Source organism: Lycorma delicatula, chromosome 11 (assembly GCF_047948215.1).
Source record: "Lycorma delicatula isolate Av1 chromosome 11, ASM4794821v1, whole genome shotgun sequence".
NCBI classification, from domain to species: Eukaryota; Metazoa; Arthropoda; class Insecta; order Hemiptera; family Fulgoridae; genus Lycorma; species Lycorma delicatula.
In genome coordinates, this window is record NC_134465.1 from 82964675 (window position 1) to 82986364 (window position 21690).

The 21690-nt window shown below is 30.8% G+C and overlaps 4 protein-coding genes across 4 annotated transcripts; all 4 read right to left on the reverse strand.

Annotated features, from left to right (window-relative positions):
- Positions 1-7827: 7827 nt before the first annotated feature.
- LOC142331988 (matrix metalloproteinase-18-like) lies at positions 7828-10103 on the reverse strand. Its single transcript, XM_075378039.1, has 2 exons — positions 8606-10103; positions 7828-7838 (listed from the first exon to the last, which is right to left on the reverse strand). Exons 1-2 carry the CDS (start codon positions 10101-10103, stop codon positions 7828-7830), a joined length of 1509 nt encoding a protein of 502 aa, XP_075234154.1.
- A 964-nt stretch (positions 10104-11067) lies between these two features.
- LOC142331989 (uncharacterized) lies at positions 11068-12294 on the reverse strand. Its single transcript, XM_075378040.1, has one exon. The coding sequence runs from the start codon at positions 12292-12294 to the stop codon at positions 11068-11070; it is 1227 nt and encodes a 408-aa protein (XP_075234155.1).
- A 5959-nt stretch (positions 12295-18253) lies between these two features.
- LOC142332328 (uncharacterized) lies at positions 18254-19456 on the reverse strand. The gene is made up of 2 exons (XM_075378699.1): positions 18730-19456; positions 18254-18643 (listed from the first exon to the last, which is right to left on the reverse strand). Exons 1-2 carry the CDS (start codon positions 19190-19192, stop codon positions 18639-18641), a joined length of 468 nt encoding a protein of 155 aa, XP_075234814.1. The 5' UTR covers positions 19193-19456; the 3' UTR covers positions 18254-18638.
- Positions 19457-20112: 656 nt separating this feature from the next.
- On the reverse strand, positions 20113-21055 carry LOC142332549 (uncharacterized). Its single transcript, XM_075379003.1, has 2 exons — positions 21005-21055; positions 20113-20881 (listed from the first exon to the last, which is right to left on the reverse strand). The coding sequence occupies exon 2, from the start codon at positions 20879-20881 to the stop codon at positions 20462-20464; it is 420 nt and encodes a 139-aa protein (XP_075235118.1). The 5' UTR covers positions 21005-21055; the 3' UTR covers positions 20113-20461.
- Positions 21056-21690: the final 635 nt, after the last annotated feature.

Genomic DNA, 21690 nt, shown 5'->3' on the forward strand with positions numbered 1-21690 from the left:
ACTCTTAGAATCGTTACCAACAAACAGAATCTTTTATTATTTTGTATGAATATCATAGTATTTTTAGACAGTTTAAGTTCATGATAAATTTAAGATATAATATACTCGGCGTACATTTTTCATCCCAATTATTTTTCTTAACTTTTGAGTCTTTGGAAACCTTTAGTGGATAGTGTGTACTGAAGAGAAAGATGAATGTATTATTAAAAACATTATACTGTCTGTAAACCTTTGGCAAACACTAGACACAGAGTCTAGGACTGAACTGATTCGTTATTAATTATTCTTTTAAAATATTGTCTATAAAGATTACTTATGTTATAATAAACCCTTCTTGGTCAGATAAACATGCGGGAAACATCAATTACAACAACTACAGACATAAGCTAATACAAAGTCAATGCATCCTGAAAGTACTCTTTATTATTACAGTAATTTTCATTCTAAATTAAAAATATAAACTACCGGCTAAGAGCCATGTTAATTCTGTATTCTCTTCAATGAAATTAATGTTATAATCTCTCTCTTTCTCTTGTGGATCTGTTGTATGACAGGTTTCAATTAGATGCTTTCCACTTCTCTCAGTCCTGAGCATCATCCTCCATTCTGGACAATTTCTTCTCAGGAACTCCCATACTTAAAGCGCAATCCAATGGAACTGGATACCACAAAAGTCTTTAATGAACTGGTTTCCCCCTGCCTTCCGCACCCTATGCTGTTAAACTTTTGATTTCATCCACCTTTAGGAATGGTTTCACACTCCAAAGGCAAGAGGGTGCCCTGCCTTCTATCGCTCCTCCACCTTCCATAAAGCTGTTGGCATTTGTGAAAGGGGATCTCCTTATCTTGGGAGATGCTTGGTCGCAGCCTTCATTAGCCGCTTACACATAATAAAATAAGCAATATGTTTAATTGTTATAATACCCATTTTTAATGTTTTTAGATTTTAAATTCGAGATTGTCAATATTGGAAATATACTGTTGTATATTGTTCAAAGATACATCATACATGTATTCTTTGAGCTAGCAATAAGTATTTGCTACATTTACGTGTAATCGACCTCACACTTTTTGCTTTATGCATCAAGTAGAAGGGAAAAGGGAATCTGGGTCAGTCACTTTATGAGTGCATCACTCTTCCACTTAATGAAACACACATGGGACTGGAAGACATAGATGCAGGATTTACAATTACAAATTTTAAAAAACTGCAAAGCAGTACATCTTAAAATGCTGAACATTGTAGTCAACTAAATTTTTCAGCAATAGAGTTTCAACTATTAATATATCAAATATATTATTGATATACTGATTTACTGAAAATGAATTATGAGCAAGAATTCACTGTTTTTTATTTTTGCTCTTCACCGGTATGTTTTGTATTTTGATATAAAGTTTATACATTTTTTTAAGATAAGGTTCTTGTAATATTGTAACTCAATTTAATAAGTTAGCTAAGCAAGGTAGCTATACTGTAATTCCAGTATATAACTAAATTCTCTGTTTTACAATTACTTTTAATTATTCTTACAGGAAAAACTATATTTGTTGTAGTTATTAAATAAATTATTTTCCAAATGATAGAGATGTGAAAAAACCTATAATTATAAAAATAATAGTTCAGCAATTGTGTTTACAAGTTTTATTTAGGTTCCATATATATCTTTCAAATTCAAAATACTATTACTGTACTACATATTAATCATACATTTTAAATACATTATAAAACCTTCTATCTGAAATAAATACATGAAGGAAAAAACACAAAAGAAAAACTATAATTGACAATAAAGCATTTGAATTGTGGGCTGTATGTACAAAAGTATAGCTGTACAGGATGTAATATGTGCGTCATCCCCAAAATAGTCTGGGTAGTTTCACATAAACAGCACCATTGTAAGAGGACAAAGACCATATTGCTTGGTAATATAATTTTTTTTTTTTGTCTTCAGTCATTTGACTGGTTTGATGCAGCTCTCCAAGATTCCCTATCTAGTGCTAGTCGTTTCATTTCAGTATACCCTCTACATCCTACATCCCTAACAATTTGTTTTACATATTCCAAACGTGGCCTGCCTACACAATTTTTCCCTTCTACCTGTCCTTCCAATATTAAAGCGACTATTCCAGGATGTGGCCTATAAGTCTGTCTCTTTTTTTAACTATATTTTTCCAAATGCTAAAATTTAAAAACCTACTACAGATTAAAGACATTTTTGAACTGCACTAGGTGTTTAAATTTTAAATCGTTCAAAACGAGTAGTTTCTGTCTTTCACATATTCTGATTTGGCGTAAAATTTGGTTTATTTGTGGCTTATTCATGTGGTTTATTATGGCTCTACGGTTTATTCGTTTGGGATATTTTTCGTTTAGTTTTACAAGTAGAATCTGAAAAAATATTGCCAGCCCAGTATTTTAGAAACACTCTGTATTCACACACGTAATCATCCCCATTAAAAATATGTATAAAAATTAAAATTATTTGAAAGTATTTTTTTTTTGTTTAATCGTATTAAAGAGCTCTTTAAATTTTAAATAACTGCAGTTAAATATTTTCTTATTGATGTAAGACAGGTGAGGACATTAATTTTTAAATACCTGCTATTTCTACAACGTCATAATCTGTTTAAAAATTGAAGCTCTATGAAAATTGAATTTTTCGATTAATCGAAAAAACTATTTCTACAAGAGAAATACATTTAAAAATTAAATCTCTCTCAAAGTTGATTTAATATTTAAATACCGCGTAGCTGTTTCCTTCTTTATTTAAATATCTTTTTTCTTTTTTAATATTATTTAGTTGAATAAAATTCAACTGTCTTTTTCTTTTAAAAAGTTATTTTAATATTTTTCCTGTGAATTTTTTAATTTTTACAATTGTTTTTATTATTATGTATATATATATCCATAAACCGTATATATATATTATATATGCACACACACAAAATAGTTAGTGAAAAAAAAAAAAATTCAATTACAATAAATAAAAATTTAAAGTATATAAAATTTAAGTAACAATTAAATTATTATAATAATATATATATATATATATATATATATATATATATGTAGAGAGAGAGAGAGAGAGAGAGTGAGCGAGAGAGCGGTAGAATTAAATAATGAATTAATGTTTAAAGTATAAAAATTATCTAAAGTGACCGCTAGTACCGCCACACACTCGCGAATAATATACTGCATGCGCGCGCACTCTAGTTAGAATCACCGAATTAAATAAACAAAAAATAAGTAGTGTAAAAATGCCGGTTCTGGGACAAGCGTCATCAATGACGTCATCAAAAAAATCAATGACGTCATCACCCCGCCCCCCGCCCCCTCTGACGTCATCAAAAAAAAAAAAAAAAAAAAAAATCCCCCCCCTCTGACGTCATAAAAAAAAAAAAAAAAAAAAAAAAAAAAAAAAAATTCAAAAAAAAAAATCAATGACGTCATCAAAAAAAAATAAAAAAAAAAATTCAAAAAAAAAAAAAAAAATGACGTCATCAAAAAAAAAAAAAAAAAAAAAAAAAAAAAAAAAAAATCAATGACGTCATCAAAAAAAAAATAAAAAAAAAATGTGCTTACTTCGGCATAAAAAAATGTACACGTGCTTGCTGACTTTGCATTAACCTTGTTTACTAGTTTGAAAGTCAACCGATAATGCATTTGCGTCAATTGGTGATAGCATTGTTATTTTCAAAGTTATCTCAATGATAATGATAGCCGATACATATAAATACCCGCCAAAAATTTAACGGATTCATACTACGTTTTGCTGTTACTGTTACGTTTTGCTGCTACTATTATATTATCATCTTTATCATCTTTATTTAAAGAGGTAAGTGAAATAATATTTAAATGTAAAATTATTCGCTTAAATATAATTCTATTTCATATTTATTTAATAATTATTTTTCCAGCCAATATTTAAATGTAAAATAATTCTGTTCCAGTTTATGTATTTAAAATCAATTCTTGTACATCTAGTTCATAAAATTAAAATAAATAGTAATGCAACTGTTTTCTTTACAGATTAAATAAAATTAATACTCTTGTTACTGTTACGTTTTGCTGCTACTATTATATTATCATCTTTATCATCTTTATTTAAAGAGGTATGTGAAATAATATTTAAATGTAAAATTATTCGCTTAAATATAATTCTATTTCATATTTATTTAATAATTATTTTTCCAGCCAATATTTAAATGTAAAATAATTCTGTTCCAGTTTATGTATTTAAAATCAATTCTTGTACATCTAGTTCACAAAATTAAAATAAATAGTAATGCAACTGTTTTCTTTGCAGATTAAATAAAATTAATACTCTTGTTACTGTTACGTTTTGCTGCTACTATTATATTATCATCTTTATCATCTTTATTTAAAGAGGTAAGTGAAATAATATTTAAATGTAAAATTATTCGCTTAAATTAAAATCAATTCTTGTACATCTAGTTCACAAAATTAAAATAAATAGTAATGCAACTGTTTTTTTTACAGATTAAATAAAATTACTTTGTTATCTTCATTTAAAGAGATAAATATAAAATAGTTTTTAAAAATGTGTTTACAAAAAAATGAATTTTTTGTTAAAAATATGTTTGACATTGATGAAGAGATTGATGAAAGTGAAGAAGAGGTTGATGAAAGCGACGTATGTAGTGATTGTGAAAATATTGGACATGAATGTAAAACTAAATGGTGTATAGTTCCATTTGAATCTTTAGCAGTAGGAGACTTATTTGATGTTTGCCAGCAATTGTTTCCCGACTATTTTGTAGATGTAGTAGGTGAGACAATAGATTCTGATGATGAAGAGGGAATAGAAGTTCCTACTGCAGTAGTAATAATAACAGAAAACCCGATACCATTTACAGCAATATATCATCCACTACATGGTGAGGGTTGGGATGGGATTGTATATTTTTAAAAAAATTCTAATTTAGTAATTCAATAATTAATTCATTTAATATAAATTTATGTTTTCAGAAATGTTATTTTGTTTAGAATCATTCCAAGATGAAGTAATAGCATTGTGTGATGAAAATTTAACATTGGATAGAGTATTTTTAAGTTTAATTAAAAAGCAATCACCATTTACTACAAAAATTAATTTGAACATTAATCAGAATTTAAACATAGAAAGTATAATTAATATTAAAAATTGGATAAGAGATCTTTGTTTAAAAAACGATTCATATTTTAGTGTAGCTACAAATGCTATTATTTATTTAAATGAGTTTTTATCAAAAGAAAAAATTGAAAGTGCGGAACTAAAGTTAATAGCTTGTGTGTGTTTATTTATTAGTTCAAAATATATTGAAGCGTATAATTATTTTTTAGTAAGTGATTTAATTAGTTTAACTTCTGGATTATATAATAAAAATGATATTTTTAATTATGAAATAAAAATTTTGAAATGTTTACAATGGAAAATTGCAATTGTTACTCCACATAGTTTTATACTTCAAATTGTGATTAGGAGTAAGATCATAAATCAGTACAGTATAAGAAATATTATGTATTTATCACATGCTACTATAAATGAATTGATATGTGTTGATTTTGATAATATTTTACCTAGCGAACTTGCTGCAGTATCTGTTTGCATTTCTCTTAGTTTTTGTATTTCTTCGAAAAATATTTTTAAGTTACTTATTGATGAGGTTGAACAAATTATAAATTCGAAAAATATACGAAATTTTATTTTAAAAACGTTAAATAATGAATTCATTTTTAAACAGATGAGTCGAGCAAGAAGAATTATTATATCTGATGAGGAAGAAGAAGTACAATTAGTTAACAACGGTGAAATTTCAAACATCTTACGAGGTATGGAGGCTGTCGAACCTGCAGAAAATGAAGCTAGACCGGGTCCATCCGGTTTACAACATTCTTCAGCTGGTGGGTTGATTAATATGGAACCGGATGAACTTTCAATAACATTAATTGATATTATTATTCTATTTTATTCGTATGGTTTGATTTCTATCACCCTCTGGCAAGAAGCATTACGTAGGGCTGAAGAGAAAGTTATGGCGCATCCATCAATAAAAATAAAATCTATATTTCAGATTTTAAAAATTTATATACAAGGACTCAGAACTAGGGTAATGTTACCTCACGCATATGATGATAACCAAATGGGTATTTTAGATGTGTTACATAAAACATTACCCTGTAGTGAGATTCTTGTAGGGGCGAAAGGATTGAGTGATTCAGATAAGCCACAATTTTTAAAATCTGATGTAGATGAAATCTGGAATTACATGAAGGTTTGTAATAGAAAAAGGACAATTGAAGACGTTTTTAACGAAGAGGCCATCCCGCAACGTGAACCATTTACTTATTCACAATCAATTGAGATAAAATTAAATGACAAACAATTTTTAGCATGGACACCAGCAAAAAAAGGTAAATATTTGGTGAGGCTAGAGTTGTTTGAGACAGATGACATTGAAGGGTTATCGTTTAAGGATAGATACAAAAGAGTAAAAACTAAATTGGAGATGGTTATTAATGAAAATGATGAACGCTTCGAATTAATTAATGATATTATTTCGCTAGCATGTGATAATTTAAAAACTGAAAACGGGTATAAAAAAGTAGTTAGACCAGTTGCAAAGGTAAGTCCTATACAGCAACAAAATTAAATGTTTACTTGATTAACTTTTTTGTTTAAATTTTTTTCGCAGGATTGAAACAGGAAAATGGACAATAAATATAAAAGAGTTAGGTTGGAAGCAGTTCAGCGTATGGGAGAGTTTACTCTAATTGAAAATGCATTTGCATGTAATCTTTTAACGTATTATTATAAAAATGATAATGATGTATGTTCGGATGTATGGTTAGCGTTGCAGAATGCTAGTGAACATATTGTTTTAATATTAACAGAATCAGAAAAAATATAGATCTAAGATTAATCTTCTTTATATGGATACCGATAGCTTTTTTTATGAAATAGAGACTCATGATTTTTACCAAGATTTACAAGATGAAAGTTTTATTGAGTATTTTGATACGTCTGATTTTCCTGTTTCACATCCTCTTTTTTCAATTAAAAATAAAAAAGTTTTAGGTAAATTTAAGGATGAATGTAACGGCATTCCTATAAAAGAATTTATCGGATTAAGAGCAAAATTATATACTTTTACAACTACAAAGGGGATTACGAAAAAAGCTAAAGGAATAAAAAAGAATGTAGTAAAAAACAAATTAAATATCAACCATTACAGAAACTGTTTATTGAAAGCAAGTGACGATAGCAAAGACCTTTATGTTCAAATGAAACTGATTCGATCAAAAAAACACTTAGTTGAAACTGTGACAGTAAACAAATTAGCATTAAGCAGTTATGATGATAAACGTGTTGCAGTTAATAACATATTAACTTTACCTTGGGGGCATGTTGATATTCCTTTAGAACTTAAACGTTTATTTAATCATTAAATTATTTTCAATTTTGTTTTTTCTTTTCAGTTAAAAATGTACAAAAAATCTTGTTATTATAGCATTAGAGTAACCAAACCGCTTTCATTAGTAGCATGTTCAACATTAAGTGTGGTTCAAGCAATAACTAGTGGCTTAATAGAGGTTACAGATGAATTAAGGCATTTATTTTTAATACTAGACGAAAATGAATTAGATTTTAAAGTTAATGTATACAGCAGGTTTAATTATAAGAATGTAATCGATCCGAATATATGTTATTATTGTTTACTAAATAATTTTTTCTCACTTACATATCTTTCAGTTAAAGAAATGGTTGATAACTATCTTTGTGTTCATTTGACTAAAAATTTAAATATTGATGATGAAGAAGAAAATTATATATTTTCTGTTTTAACAACAGAAACTCTCAATAACATTGTATCAATTTTAATTAATAAAAAACATAACAATTCCGTAAAGATTCACTTTCTTACAGAAAGATCGAATAAATGGTTTAGTTATTTATTTAGTAAACAATATAATTCTATATTATATAGTAAAAATTGGTAATTTTATCAATAATATTTTAAATAAATATTTATTGTTTTAATTAAATTAATGTATGTTTTATTTTATTATAATCAATATAAAATGTATTTAGTATTTTAATATATTCAATTAAAATATATTTATTATTTTATTATATTCAATTAAATTAATGTATGTTTTATTTTATTATAATCAATTAAAATGTATTTAATATTTTAAATAGATATTTATTGTTTCAATTAAATTAATGTATGTATTATTTTATTATATTAAATAAAGATGTATTTAGTATTTTATTATATTTAATAAAATGTATCCAGCATTTTTTTATAGTCAAAAGTAAATGTTTTGTAAAAATAAATAATTTTTCAAAGTTTATTTCAGTTTTTATTTTATTTCAACCTTTTTTATCATTAAAAACTAATTATAAAAAGGATAAAAGGTAGTTATTTTTATTAAAATAAGTTACAATACATTTTTCTGAATTAATTTATTAAATAAAATTTGATTACAAATTTCAATCAAAAATATAATTTTTACATGAACTTATCCATAATTCTTTCTTTATCCTAAATTCACACAATTCCTTTTAAACTTCTTTTTTAGGATAAACATGAAATTTACTGATAAATTCAGTGAACTGTTTTAAGATATTGTTACTGTAACATAGCAAACCAAAAAGCTCATGATCTTTAGTTCCAAATCTGATTACTTTTTGGAAGAATTCATTATACTCATAATAATTTCCATTCTTAAAAAAATAAAGTAGTCCGTTGTTAAAACGAGTAACCCCATCTATATCTGCCGGTATTCCAGGAAACAGATTGGATACAAGATCTGTTCGAGCAACAGTGAATGAACATTCATTTATCTCCCCCACAAAATCTTCATTATAAATCACATAAGTTTTTCCAGTATATGTATTTACGATACCATTAATCGTACAAGGATGACCGATGTTAAAGTGTGAACATACATTCCTAGGATAGCCTATGACCAACTGTTGAGTATTAAGATTGAACATAAACAATTTATGATTTTCAATTAATACTATTTCTCCGTTCGGTCTCTGGTACATCGCATCTATTCCTTTGAATGTATCTAAAGAAAGAAACTTTAATCGTTCAGTAATTTCAAGTGGTCTATAATAATTTTTGCTATCATATTTACTGCTGTTCGCAATATTTATTATCCATAACTGTTTTTTGAATATTACATAAACTTTACCATTTACTAGCAAGTAATGAATTTTATTCTCATCATCTTCTTTTATTGCGCACACGTCGGTAATAACCTCTGAAGACTTAGGAACAGTAGTAGATTTAGTCGTTTGAACAGGTTTAGCAGTAGTTGTCATCGCTTTACTGCCGTAAAGCGACTGAATGGCTAATATATCGTCTTCGCTTAAATTTGAACGTTTGTTTAGTAAAGGGTACATGAGAGCATCTTTATTGAAAGAATGGCGAACACCCAAGGCGTGACCAATCTCATGCATCAACGTGCTCAGAAGGTTGGTTTTGTCTTTTTCCTCTTTACCTTCAGGATCAAAATTCCAATTCTCCTCTTCATCAATGTGAATTTCTATGGGTGTGTTAGCAGTGTTAGGAGAAAACGCATGCGCCAAAACACCTCCAGGTCCATCAAATTTGCTCGAGCATCGAACTTTATCGTTTTTGGCACATGTGTGGATACCATATTTGTCAGAAATTAGGATATCATATCCGTAATAATCATGTTTGAAACTTAACGATGTGTGCTTTGCCCATTCATCAAAAGCTATGTTAGCTAATTTCATCTTTTCAGCCGTTGCTCGTTGGTAGTGCCATTTCAGTTCTGGTTTTCTCCATATGATTCTTGAAACTACATACGGTAAAATATCTGGTACACCGCATCGAGGCTCACGCATGAGAGCGATGGTCTTACTATTTAACTCCCCATTAACCGGAAGATGAAAAGATTCTTGAAACAGTTTTACGGCATCTTTTACTGCTTTTTCATCAGTTAAGCTTGCATTATCTCCTTTGAGATTTCCATAGTCCAATAGAAATTTATTAGAATCAAATTCATCTGCATTTATAGAAATTGTTGTGATAAAAAACGTTATGAAGTATATGATAATCATCTTATTGCACTGTTTTAAAGACTGAACGTAACAAATGGAACATTTCATTTAAATACATTCCAAAATCTTATTGTTTAGAGGAGAAGGGATAATTAAACCTAAAATAAAAACAACTATTTCTTTTTTAAGTTATTTATTGTTCTTTAATAATCAAAATACAAATACATATTTTATTTGATGTTAAATTTTAAATACATTTTTATTTCAAATTAAAATTTATTATTCTTCACTCCAGTCTTTTTCATCGTCAGGAAACAGTTGATGAATCTTGATGTCTGGATCTTGTTGCATGTAGTTGGGTAGATCCTCATAAATTTTAGGCGGAACATACCTTCCGTAAAGGTCGATAATAACCTGCTTAGGAAGGTGACGTAGAACGTTACGTCCGGGACTGTTTAAATAACACTCTTTTGCTTTTTCTATAGCATTTCCCACCGTTTCCAACATATAATAAAATTTACTTTGTTCACTCCACCACATGTGTAACCATATAGCCTTTTTCATAGCGCAATTATGTTTTTCACCAAAAGGGCATACTTTATTTATTGAAGAACCGAATAAATCGATCGGAGGACAATCGTAACCGTCAAGGTCTTTTATTATATTCCGTTTATTGTTTAGTATTTGTTCTAACACTTTTTTCTTTTCTTTGCACTTTACATATATAGTACACATTGGTGCTAAATTTTCAAAAATGGTTGATAACCTCAAGTGTTCAATAAAACCCGAATTCCAATTGAATCCGATTTGTTTCTGAAAGTTTTGTATTGCAACTCTTGTAGTTTGAGATGAAATATCATAGTAGTCAAAAGGTGGCTTGAATAGATATTGCTCGAATCGGAGCCCATCCAAAGAAATTAAAACTAATTCTTTAATGTAGACATCAGCGTTGGGTAAACGAAAAAAAGTAAAGTCTGATATAAAGACAGACATGTTGACTTTACCGACTAACAGACTAAACTGGTTAGGAAACGTTTTTGACTGTGCCAGTTAAAGGAGAATATTGCATTATGCAATCACTTATCATCAAACAATAGGCTGTTGTGTTGTCGGGAATGTTGGTAGAAGTTTGTATCTCGATTTTAATATCGACCGCGCCAGTTTTCAAAGTATCGTTTTGTTTTGAACAATCTATAAAGATTAATGGCATAGCATAGTACTTGGATGGGGTAATTAACGCGGCCGCTGAATTCCTGTTATAATAAGATCTATAGAAACTCTTAAACATTTCGTATAATATAATGTTATCTCCTTGAATGTGTTCATAAGGATAATATACTGAATTCAGATACAAGCGTATGTTATTAAGTGAAATGGTATCAAAATTCGAAGCTCTTTTTGTTGCGTCTCCTTTTCTCGATGTTTGAAATCCAATGATAACATAATGAGGTTTTTCCACCTGCGTTGTTGTTTTAACTGTCCAAATTACATCTTTACTGATAGGTAGAGTTGGGTATTCGTACAAGTTCCACTTTCGGAACATCATCAAAATCGGTTCATCCTTATCTACCAGTCTAAGAAGTGATAACCGTTTTTCATCCGATACGTTAACATATGGTATTTTCCAACTAATTTTCGTTATTGTGAAGGTAAATGTTTTTCCAGCTGGAACGACAACAGCATTATTATTAGTGGAAGCCCGAAGCAGAATGAGTTCCTGTTTAACGTTTAGCAGTATCTTATTATAATCTTCAAAAAAGCCCAAGAGCATCTTCAGCGGAAGTAATACCTTAAACTTTGCCGATTCACCATCGATATATACACCGTTGACCGGTTGGATATCTTCAACACCGTCCGATGACCAACCATGCATAAAAATTGAATCTTTTTCGAAGTTTCTCAGTGATAGAGCATTTTTCATCGTTGAAGTTATCCCCACATTTCTCACCCTATCCACCTCCTGTCCTGCAATTTCATAACGAATTTCATCGAAAAGAAACGCGCCAAAATTGTTGCATAGTTTTAGTGTTGAATCTGAAACTCCATTAGCATCACTATACGTTCCGTTGATGAGTAAATAACTTTCGCACGGAAGCGTATATACATCCTGTTGCTGGACAGGAATTCTTATTTCATCACTATTATTAAATGTAGTTGATGCATAAGGATAGTGAGTATGAAATTCTTTACCCGTAATGCTTTCATCAAATACCGCGTTCGCAGTATCAACGTCTATTATCTGTCCGCTCATTGTTGTAATACTTTAAAACCTAAAGATTCCAAAAATCGTACGTTTTCTCGTGTTAACCGTTTAAGCTTCGCAGGTTGACTAGTCGTTAACGGGACTATGGGAGGGAATTTATATTCTGCTTTATCAACGAAAATCAGCACCATCGTTTCTTCGTCTTAAATGCAGTCTCACCGTCACTTCTTCACCACCGAAACTTATCAGTTCTGAATTTTGATTATAAACGTGCACAGTTATATTCCGTATAGACTTGGTGTTGACCGGAAGATAAATGACACTGTGCGGTACTTCAATTATCTTATATCCCCGTCCAACTCTGGGATAGAATTCGTGAATGATATGACCTTCTTCTCCGCCTACAAATGAACCGCGGGCGATGTTACAACTTATACGTATTGCATTTACAGATGAAATACTAACAGGTTTCTGAGATGTATGCCAGAAGTTTGCTGGTAGGACCATTTCATCAAATCCCAAAAGAGTACGGATAGAATGTGGTTTTGTAAAATCTACTATTTCAGTACAAAATAAACGCGAGTGCATCGTCGTAGGTTCGATTAAGATTTTAATCAAACATTTTGCATCATTTTTATTGCGATTTCGTTGTTTACCTTTATCATTGTCAGTCGCGTTCGATTCATCGCAGTTGCCCATCCCATGTTTCAATTTAACTTTCAAATCATCAATCTCATACATCCCCGGCGGAAGCTTTATCGATTTACTGCCATGGTAACCGTAATAAAACATATTATTTTTTTCTTTTTCTACATTTTGAATGTTATTATATGACATAAAATCAATCAGGCCGATTTCCCACGCGGCATCGCCGAGTTCTATCGGAGGGAAAAAATCTGCAGACAGTATAGAAGATTTTCCGTTTAGGCAGAACATATCAGAAACTTTAAACATAGATGCCCGCAAACAACTGAATTAAAATCCTGTCTGCGGTCTAAATTATACTGGATGTTGACTTTCTCTTTGTTGGATTTAAGATATTGGACTAGCTCTTTAGGTGGCTGTAAATTACCGTAACTGTCAAAATAAAACACGTTCGCGTTACGTTTTTTATAACAAACCCAATGCGTACCCGGATTGAGGACACTGTCCAAGTTCACTATTCCCGATTCGAATTTATTTATTCTAGCTGGTAAAGTATCGCGCATGAAAACACCTCTGAAGTGGGGTAAATTAATTGTTCGCGCAAACCGTATTAACTCCACATCTGATAAAGGATGAATGGGGAGTTTGCGTAGTAAATTTAATGCTTTTTTCTGCCTTGACGACGACGACGACGACGACGACGACTGCGACCTGCAGACCGGCGTTTTTTTACGCCGCATCCGGTTTTAGATCGGTACGGTTCAAGATAAGCACCTTTCCCCTTTTTTCTTATAGTTTTTTTTCGCACACCTCTGACTGAAGCTTTCTTCAATCTTCCGCCGAATTTACTCTTTATTTTCATAGCGTTTGTTACAGCCCACGCAGCAGCCTTCTCTGCAATGCTGGAATCGGGCGCGGATACCCTTTGCCAAGCTCTTTCCGCTAACTCTTTATCAGCTTGTGCTCTTCGCCGAGAATCGTTGTAGATACTATACGCTATATCATGCGCCTTACAAGCTTTATCGAGTGGATTTATACCAAGATCGCCTCTTTCCAATCTTTGTTTTAGTTTTGTTCCGGGTCCGCAATATTGGTAACCGGGTATGTGAGCCTCGAAAGGAAGAAGATCTACAGCCCGATTGAGAACTGTTCCTACTACGTTACGTGCAATACCGAAAGTTTTACCCGGAAGACTTTCGATCGAACTTATCAATCCGTTTCCTGTTTTACAACTAACGTTACACTTGTTCGTGCTCTTCATTTTATCCCCAACTAAAAGTCTTCGGTCAATGCATCCGTATTTAAATCAGATTCTTTTTCAGTTTGAGTTACCGCATCTTTCTGAACCTCGCTTTTCAATCGAGAAATACTTTCCTCTAATCGCTGACGAACAATGGGGTCATTAGTATTTTTACTTCTTAAAGGATTTTCTATTTCTTTTCCTATCATATTTTCTATTTTAGCGATGATCTCATCGAATTTCTGTTGAATAAGGAACCGTACATATCTCATGGTCACCAAATCGTTTTCATCATCTGGATGAGCGGCGTTTTTGGCACGAGCTCCTTTGAAATCTACCACTTTAAAATGTGTTTGTTCTTCACACGCTAAAAAATCGTGATCAGAGGCATATTGCTCGATTAAATATATGCAATCGTCCATGTTAACAGCATCATCATAATATTCCGCTGATGCTAGATTGCAAATCTTTTTTTCGCGGGCGTCGATATCACCCTCTTCAGTAATCCCAAACGGGATTCTTGAACCAAATTCTGTCTGTCCTAACCTGTTGACTGGCATGATCTCAAATGACTTGCTTACAGTGCGCCTTCTCCTTTTATTAGTCCTCGTTCTTTTAATTCCTCGACTATCGATACAATTTCATTATCATGTGCGGTATTACCTGCCTTTTTTGACGCGATCAATAGTTTTAGCCTCTCACAGATTTCGTTAGGATCATCAAAATAAACGTAATCGACTTTATGGTTTTCATTCAAAGTCATTGCAGATGGTACTAAACCTTCACCTCGTTTTTTCGAGGTGAACGGTGGAAAAAGCTTGCTTATTACTTCCACATACTTAAATCCCGAATTAGTCTTTACCCGTTCCAGAGCGGAATTATTTCTTCTGTGCGCATTTGTTGCGATTAAAATTTTCCTATATTCTTCCAAATCTTCTTCAGTGAATAACTTCGGTTTTTTCCAGAAAAGTAATTCGAACAAACCTCGGCTTGCAGGATACTTCACTTCTCTTATCAGGATGTTACTTTCCTTATCGAAATCGATTAATGAATCTCCAATCTTCAGTTCGTTTCCTTCAAAATGAACACCGTAAACGTTATCCATGTTGTTTTCTACATCTCTGATGGCGTCAAGCATAAATTCCTGCGCTAACCCTTCTCGCATGCTTGTCTTGAGAGACATGCTCATTTGCATTTTCCCTTCGGGTGTATTCAACATTTGTACTATGCTGGGTTGAGATTCATAAGTCTCTTCTTGTTCGATCCTAGGTGACTGTTCGGTTTCTTCGGCTTTTTCAGCTCGATGGTGAGCCGAATAAGAAAGAAATCTTTTAGCCTTTTGTCGACGTCTCATACCGGTCATTTCATCATCTACCCTATCAGATGGTTGAGCTAGCTGAAAAGGAAATGGACTAGAAGTATCCATCTTATTATGTAATTTTGCAGTCGACCTTTTTATTTCAGGTTCTGGTTCATCATTTGCTAAAGAACGTTTACTATGTTTCATCCTATCTTCTTCAGTTAATTGATCGAATATAGAACCCATATCAAACCTCTTTTCAAAATCTCGGTAATCTCGCTCCTCTTTTTCACGCAACTCTTCAGCTGAGATTTTCGGTAGTGAACGTTCTTTTGAATCTATTTCTTTTTTTATCCGTTTTCCCATTTCTCTCTCTTCAGAACCGAACTGTTCTGCTATCTTAATCAGAGGTTCAGTAAGCGGTTTGAAATCTTGTTGAAGTCTTAAATCGGACTCGAATCTTCCTCTTACCAATTCGCCATGTTTTCTTTTAATACTCCTGCGGATCTCCGCGATCTCCGCGGTGACACGCTCACGATCCTCCATAGTAGACATTTATGTTTAATCTGACTGCATGCACTCACTATCTTTCTTTAAGTATGTTGAAGTATTTAAAGTTGATTCATAAGCGCGCACGTTAGCCTGTAGGCTTTTTTAGGCTTTTTCATAAGCGCGCACGTTAGCCTGTAGGCTTTTTTAGGCTTTTTCATAAGCGCGCACGTTAGCCTGTAGGCTTTTTTAGGCTTTTTCATAAGCGCGCACGTTAGCCTGTAGGCTTTTTTAGGCTTTTTCATAAGCGCGCACGTTAGCCTGTAGGCTTTTTTAGGCTTTTTCATAAGCGCGCACGTTAGCCTGTAGGCTTTTTTAGGCTTTTTCATAAGCGCGCACGTTAGCCTGTAGGCTTTTTTAGGCTTTTTCATAAGCGCGCACGTTAGCCTGTAGGCTTTTTTAGGCTTTTTCATAAGCGCGCACGCTAGCCTGTAGGCTTTTTTAGGCTTTTTTAGGCTTTTTCAGGCTCTTTTCAAGCTCTCTTTCGCGTTTTTGTATGCTTTTTTCAGGCTTTCCGATAAAGATGTCAAAATTAAATCTGTACCGTCCTTTATCAAAATCTCTCTCCTTATCAATTACTAAAAATCCATTTTTTATCCGGTTCCAAGCCTCATTACATATTTCTTTAAACTTTTCAAATGATATATCCGGTGTAACATGATCATGATATATATGTCTCAGGTTTCTTTCATCCTGTCGAAACACTATGAGAAAATTCGCATTGTCTCGGACCAATTGTTTAGGAATTTTACTATATGTTTGACTCATATAAAACACATCAATGTTATTATGCCGTCCCATAGTAAAATATTTTGTTATGTTATTTTGTTTTTCGCATATTACATCATCGAATATCATTATAGAATTCGGTTCCGTTTCTTCCGGTGCCACAATAACATCGTTATCACTATAAGGATAGTAACCTATCCCTTCAACATCAGTCAACAAACTTTTTAAAAATAAGTATTTAGGCTGGTACAATGATTTAGAAAAAACATATATGTTACTGAACCTTAACCCGCTAGGGTCAAATAAAAGATTGAAAACTGCATTCGTCTTACCAGAATTTGAAGGACCTACAACCAAGCATCTGATATTATCTGGAAGAAGAGGACTATGTCTTTTTATAGAATTTAAATCAGATACCTCACCTATTAAACGGTCAAAATTAATTACTGTTAGCTTCCGATCTTGTTCTTCAGCATCCATCTCTGCTACTGAATAAATTACATAAGTGTAATTTATTTTATTAAATCCTTTTTATCTATCCACGAGTCCTCCTTCTTATCAAATCCCAACCAGCGAACTAATAATTTATCACCGCGTTTTTTTAATACTTTTTCAACCAAATAAACGTTGCCGTACTTGGTTTTACTAAGTTCTTCCGTATAGAAACTTCCTTTTAACACTTCCCCTTTCCCATCTTTAAGAATGTACGTTATAGGTTGTGTTTGTTTTATCTTGAAAATTGTAAAAACTTCATTAGTCCAATTCGGAAGATATCCTTTCGCAAATATCTTTTTATACTTACTTATCCTTACCTGATCACCAACATTAAATTTAATCGTGGTCGTATGCTGATGACGTTTTTTTTGCAACCTTTAATATATTTAACAACACTTCGCGTTCGTTTTTATAAGAAACATCTTTAGGTTTAAAACCAGTAGTTCTATGCACCCTATTGTTATATTTTTCAATTATTTCATCCAATATACTTACCCATCGGTAATCACCCTGTTCGGTAAATTTACGCCACATATTAGTCTTGAGAGTTCTATTGAACCGCTCCACTATTGATGCCTTTTTATCGGAAAAAGTTGAATAATGATTTATATTGAATTTTAGTAATAACGATCTCAATTTTGAATTAAACCATTCTTTTCCATCATCGGTTTGAAAATGCTTCATTTTATGTTTATGAAATATGGGTTTAAGGACCATTACAACTTCATCTGCGTTTTTACTCTTCAATGGAAAAGCAAAAGCAAATTTTGAAAAACAATTTATAATTGTGAGAATATATTTATATCCCCTATTAAATCTTGAGTATTGTATCATCTCTACTAAGTCTGCTTGGTACAAATCGTCTATACCCTTAAGTTCAACAGACCTTGTCAAAAAATTTCTGCGAGCTTGCTTGTGAAGCTCTCTTGCTATCCCTTGTTTAACACTCATCATTTTATTATAAACTAAATTTAAATTGGATGTTTTTAACTTATATATTTAAGGTGAAAAATAAGGATAAAATAATAAAATTCTTTTCAATTTATAAATCTATTTATTCATTGGTTTTGATAACATATTATTTTACAAATAATAAACGAGATAAAATTCCCACTCAATTAATTTGTTTCGCAAAAATTCATATTCAATAACTGTCGGTATTTTCATTTTTACTACTTCTGTTTTATTACCGAAATATTTTCCTTTCTTTATTACTTCTAATCTTGATAAAGGGAAAGTTTTCTTCAAAATATTTATTAAATGATTTATCGATTTTATTCGACCTCCCGGTACAAATCCTATTATCCATGAATCGCTTGTGATATCAGATTCAGATTCGCAAGCTGTCTCGTCGGAAGAACTCTCTCCCATCATTGATAAATATTCTTCAGATGAAGACGAACCCATTATTTCTCCACAACACTCCGTCAGCAATTAACCTAGAACAAACAAATAGAAAATAATTATACAAATACTTATATATTACTGATAAACTTATAAAAATGTTTACTAAAATACAACACACCTTTCATTTTATTTTTCACCATTTTGCAATTATATGAAACTTTTTGATGCTCCTTAAACGGGTTATCATTATCCAACCACTCAAAAATTTCAAGACCACATTCGATACATGCCACAGAATCCATCACGCCGGTGAAATAAAATCCTGCTTCCAACAATAATTCAACCTTTGGAAAAAGCCTTGGCCAATTACTAAAAGTACTCATCATCAGGTCAATACAAACTATGCTATCTTTAAAAAATAAACAACAATTGAATAATTCTTCAGCAACACTACAAGTTTCATCATATGTTTTATGTGCAATTCCGCAATGAAATAAATTAGTTTCAGAGGTTATAGTCCAATTACATTCCTTACATGAAACGATTCCATCATTATCGAAGCGATTTAATCCACATTCTTTAATAATTCTGAATGGGAGTGTGTTTATCCTTTTGCTGAGCGCCGCAAACGGGACAAACATCTCCTAGATTTATTTTTCTGATTCCACTTTTGACAGCATATAGTCTTATATCAAATTCAATTTCTTCTAGTTCTTTTTTAAATATGTTCAGCCTCTCACAGTAGCTCTTAAGAATCTCTTTTTGCAACTGCGACATCAATCTTAAACAGAAACAAAAAAATATTAGAAACAGAAAATATTAGGAACAAAAAATTAAAAAATTCCTTTCAATAAATTATTAACATACCTTTTTCACGAATGAATAATTATATTCTTCTTCTATGACTGTTGATTACTTCTTCTACAACTGATTCATTTGGTTGCAAAAAGGAAATATAATATACTATAACGTTAAAGACATTTATTAAATACTAAAATTAAAGTGTTACTTAAACTAACATAAGAATTAAAAACAATTATTTAATACTAAAACAAAACTAGCATGTAATAGCTTCAGTCATTTCAATTTTTTATTTAAACTATTTTTCCACCTTTTGTTTCAATTACTAATTGTATTGGGCTTCTACAGAAAGGACATTTTTTTTCATCGACTATAGGTTTACTTTCGAGACGATCATTACATAATTTGCAGACGGAATGACCACACAAAACAAAAGTTACTTTTATTAAATTACTAAAGCAAATTTGACAAATATATTTTTCTTTTATCTCATCTTCTGATAAAGAATTTATTTCAATATCCCCCTCCTGGGTTTCGTCAAATTCATTTTCTTCATGTTTCACAATACATAATAATATATTAGATATATTATTGGAAAATGGATAAATAATATATTCTCCTTCTTCTATAATCGCTGATTCATTCGACTGCAAAAAGGAAAATATAATAAATCAATTTAAATTAAGCTTAGAAACATTTATTCAATGCTATAATTAAAGTATTACATAAATTACATTCGACAGGTACTTTTTTAAAATATAATAACTTACATCTAAAACATATTGGATGTGCACATGGAATAGTAATAAATTTAATTACATTTATTTTACAAAATTGGCATGTTATTGCTTCTCGATCGTTTAAAGCAATTGTTTCACTAAGTCTAATAGGAAAACTATTTTTATCAGGTTTCCTTTGCGATTTTGCAAAACCTTTATTTAACATTTTATGTAGAACAGAACCATTTTTTATTTTGTGCATAAATCCTCCACCTTTTATTAATAAAGAATTTTTTGTTGAACAAATCATTACTCCACAGTTGATTACCTCTTTCATCGGTATATTTTCAATATTTATTTTCATTTTATATTCTCCTTCTTCTTTTGCATTTAGACAACGCCTAAGTCCAAAATAAGCCTCTTGTTCATTATGAAACTGAAATTGAAAGAAAGACCTATTAGTTTCTCTGTAAAACTAAAAATATATTTCTTTTTATCAAATAAAAAAATAATATTTGCCTTTGTAAATCTAACACGGTTTTCGAGGATGAATGATGTTGTTACTACTGTGCTTTCTTCACTTTCATTATTTTCAACATCAGCAGCAGCCTCTGCTATGAGGTTATCGTTGCCGTCATCTAATAAAGGATGATGTTGTTGGTCGTCGACTTCCCCATACACCAACCTTCGCGGTATTAATAACTGCAGCCGCTGATTAGGAGTTCCCTCTAATTCATCATCTTCTTGTAAAACATCATAAACAACCTGTTCTAATTGCGCATCATTTACTGGAAACATTTCTTCGGACATCTACAAAGAAATATTTTCATTGTACTCTAACAAAAATAACGAAAAATATGTAATAATATATAACTTATAAGAAAAATAATAAAAAAATATGTAATAATATATTACTTCTAAGAAAAAACTTACTGTTTTATAAAGGTGACGAAAATATTGATATAATCCAATACAAAACGCCAGTTTTCCAATCTTAGCACCAATATGTTTTGAATTATTTAATTTTAATTAATCTGCAAAGAAAACAGTTGCATTACTATTTATTTTAATTTTGTGAACTAGATGTACAAGAATTGATTTTAAATACATAAACTGGAACAGAATTATTTTACATTTAAATATTGGCTGGAAAAATAATTATTAAATAAATATGAAATAGAATTATATTTAAGCGAATAATTTTACATTTAAATATTATTTCACTTACCTCTTTAAATAAAGATGATAAAGATGATAATATAATAGTAGCAGCAAAACGTAACAGTAACAGCAAAACGTAGTATGAATCCGTTAAATTTTTGGCGGGTATTTATATGTATCGGCTATCATTATCATTGAGATAACTTTGAAAATAACAATGCTATCACCAATTGACGCAAATGCATTATCGGTTGACTTTCAAACTAGTAAACAAGGTTAATGCAAAGTCAGCAAGCACGTGTACATTTGTTTATGCCGAAGTAAGCACATTTTTTTTTTTTTTTTTTTTTTTTTTTTTTTTTTTGATGACGTCATTGATTTTTTTTTTTTTTTTGAAATTTTTTTTTTTTTTTTTTTTTTTGATGACGTCATTGATTTTTTTTTTGAATTTTTTTTTT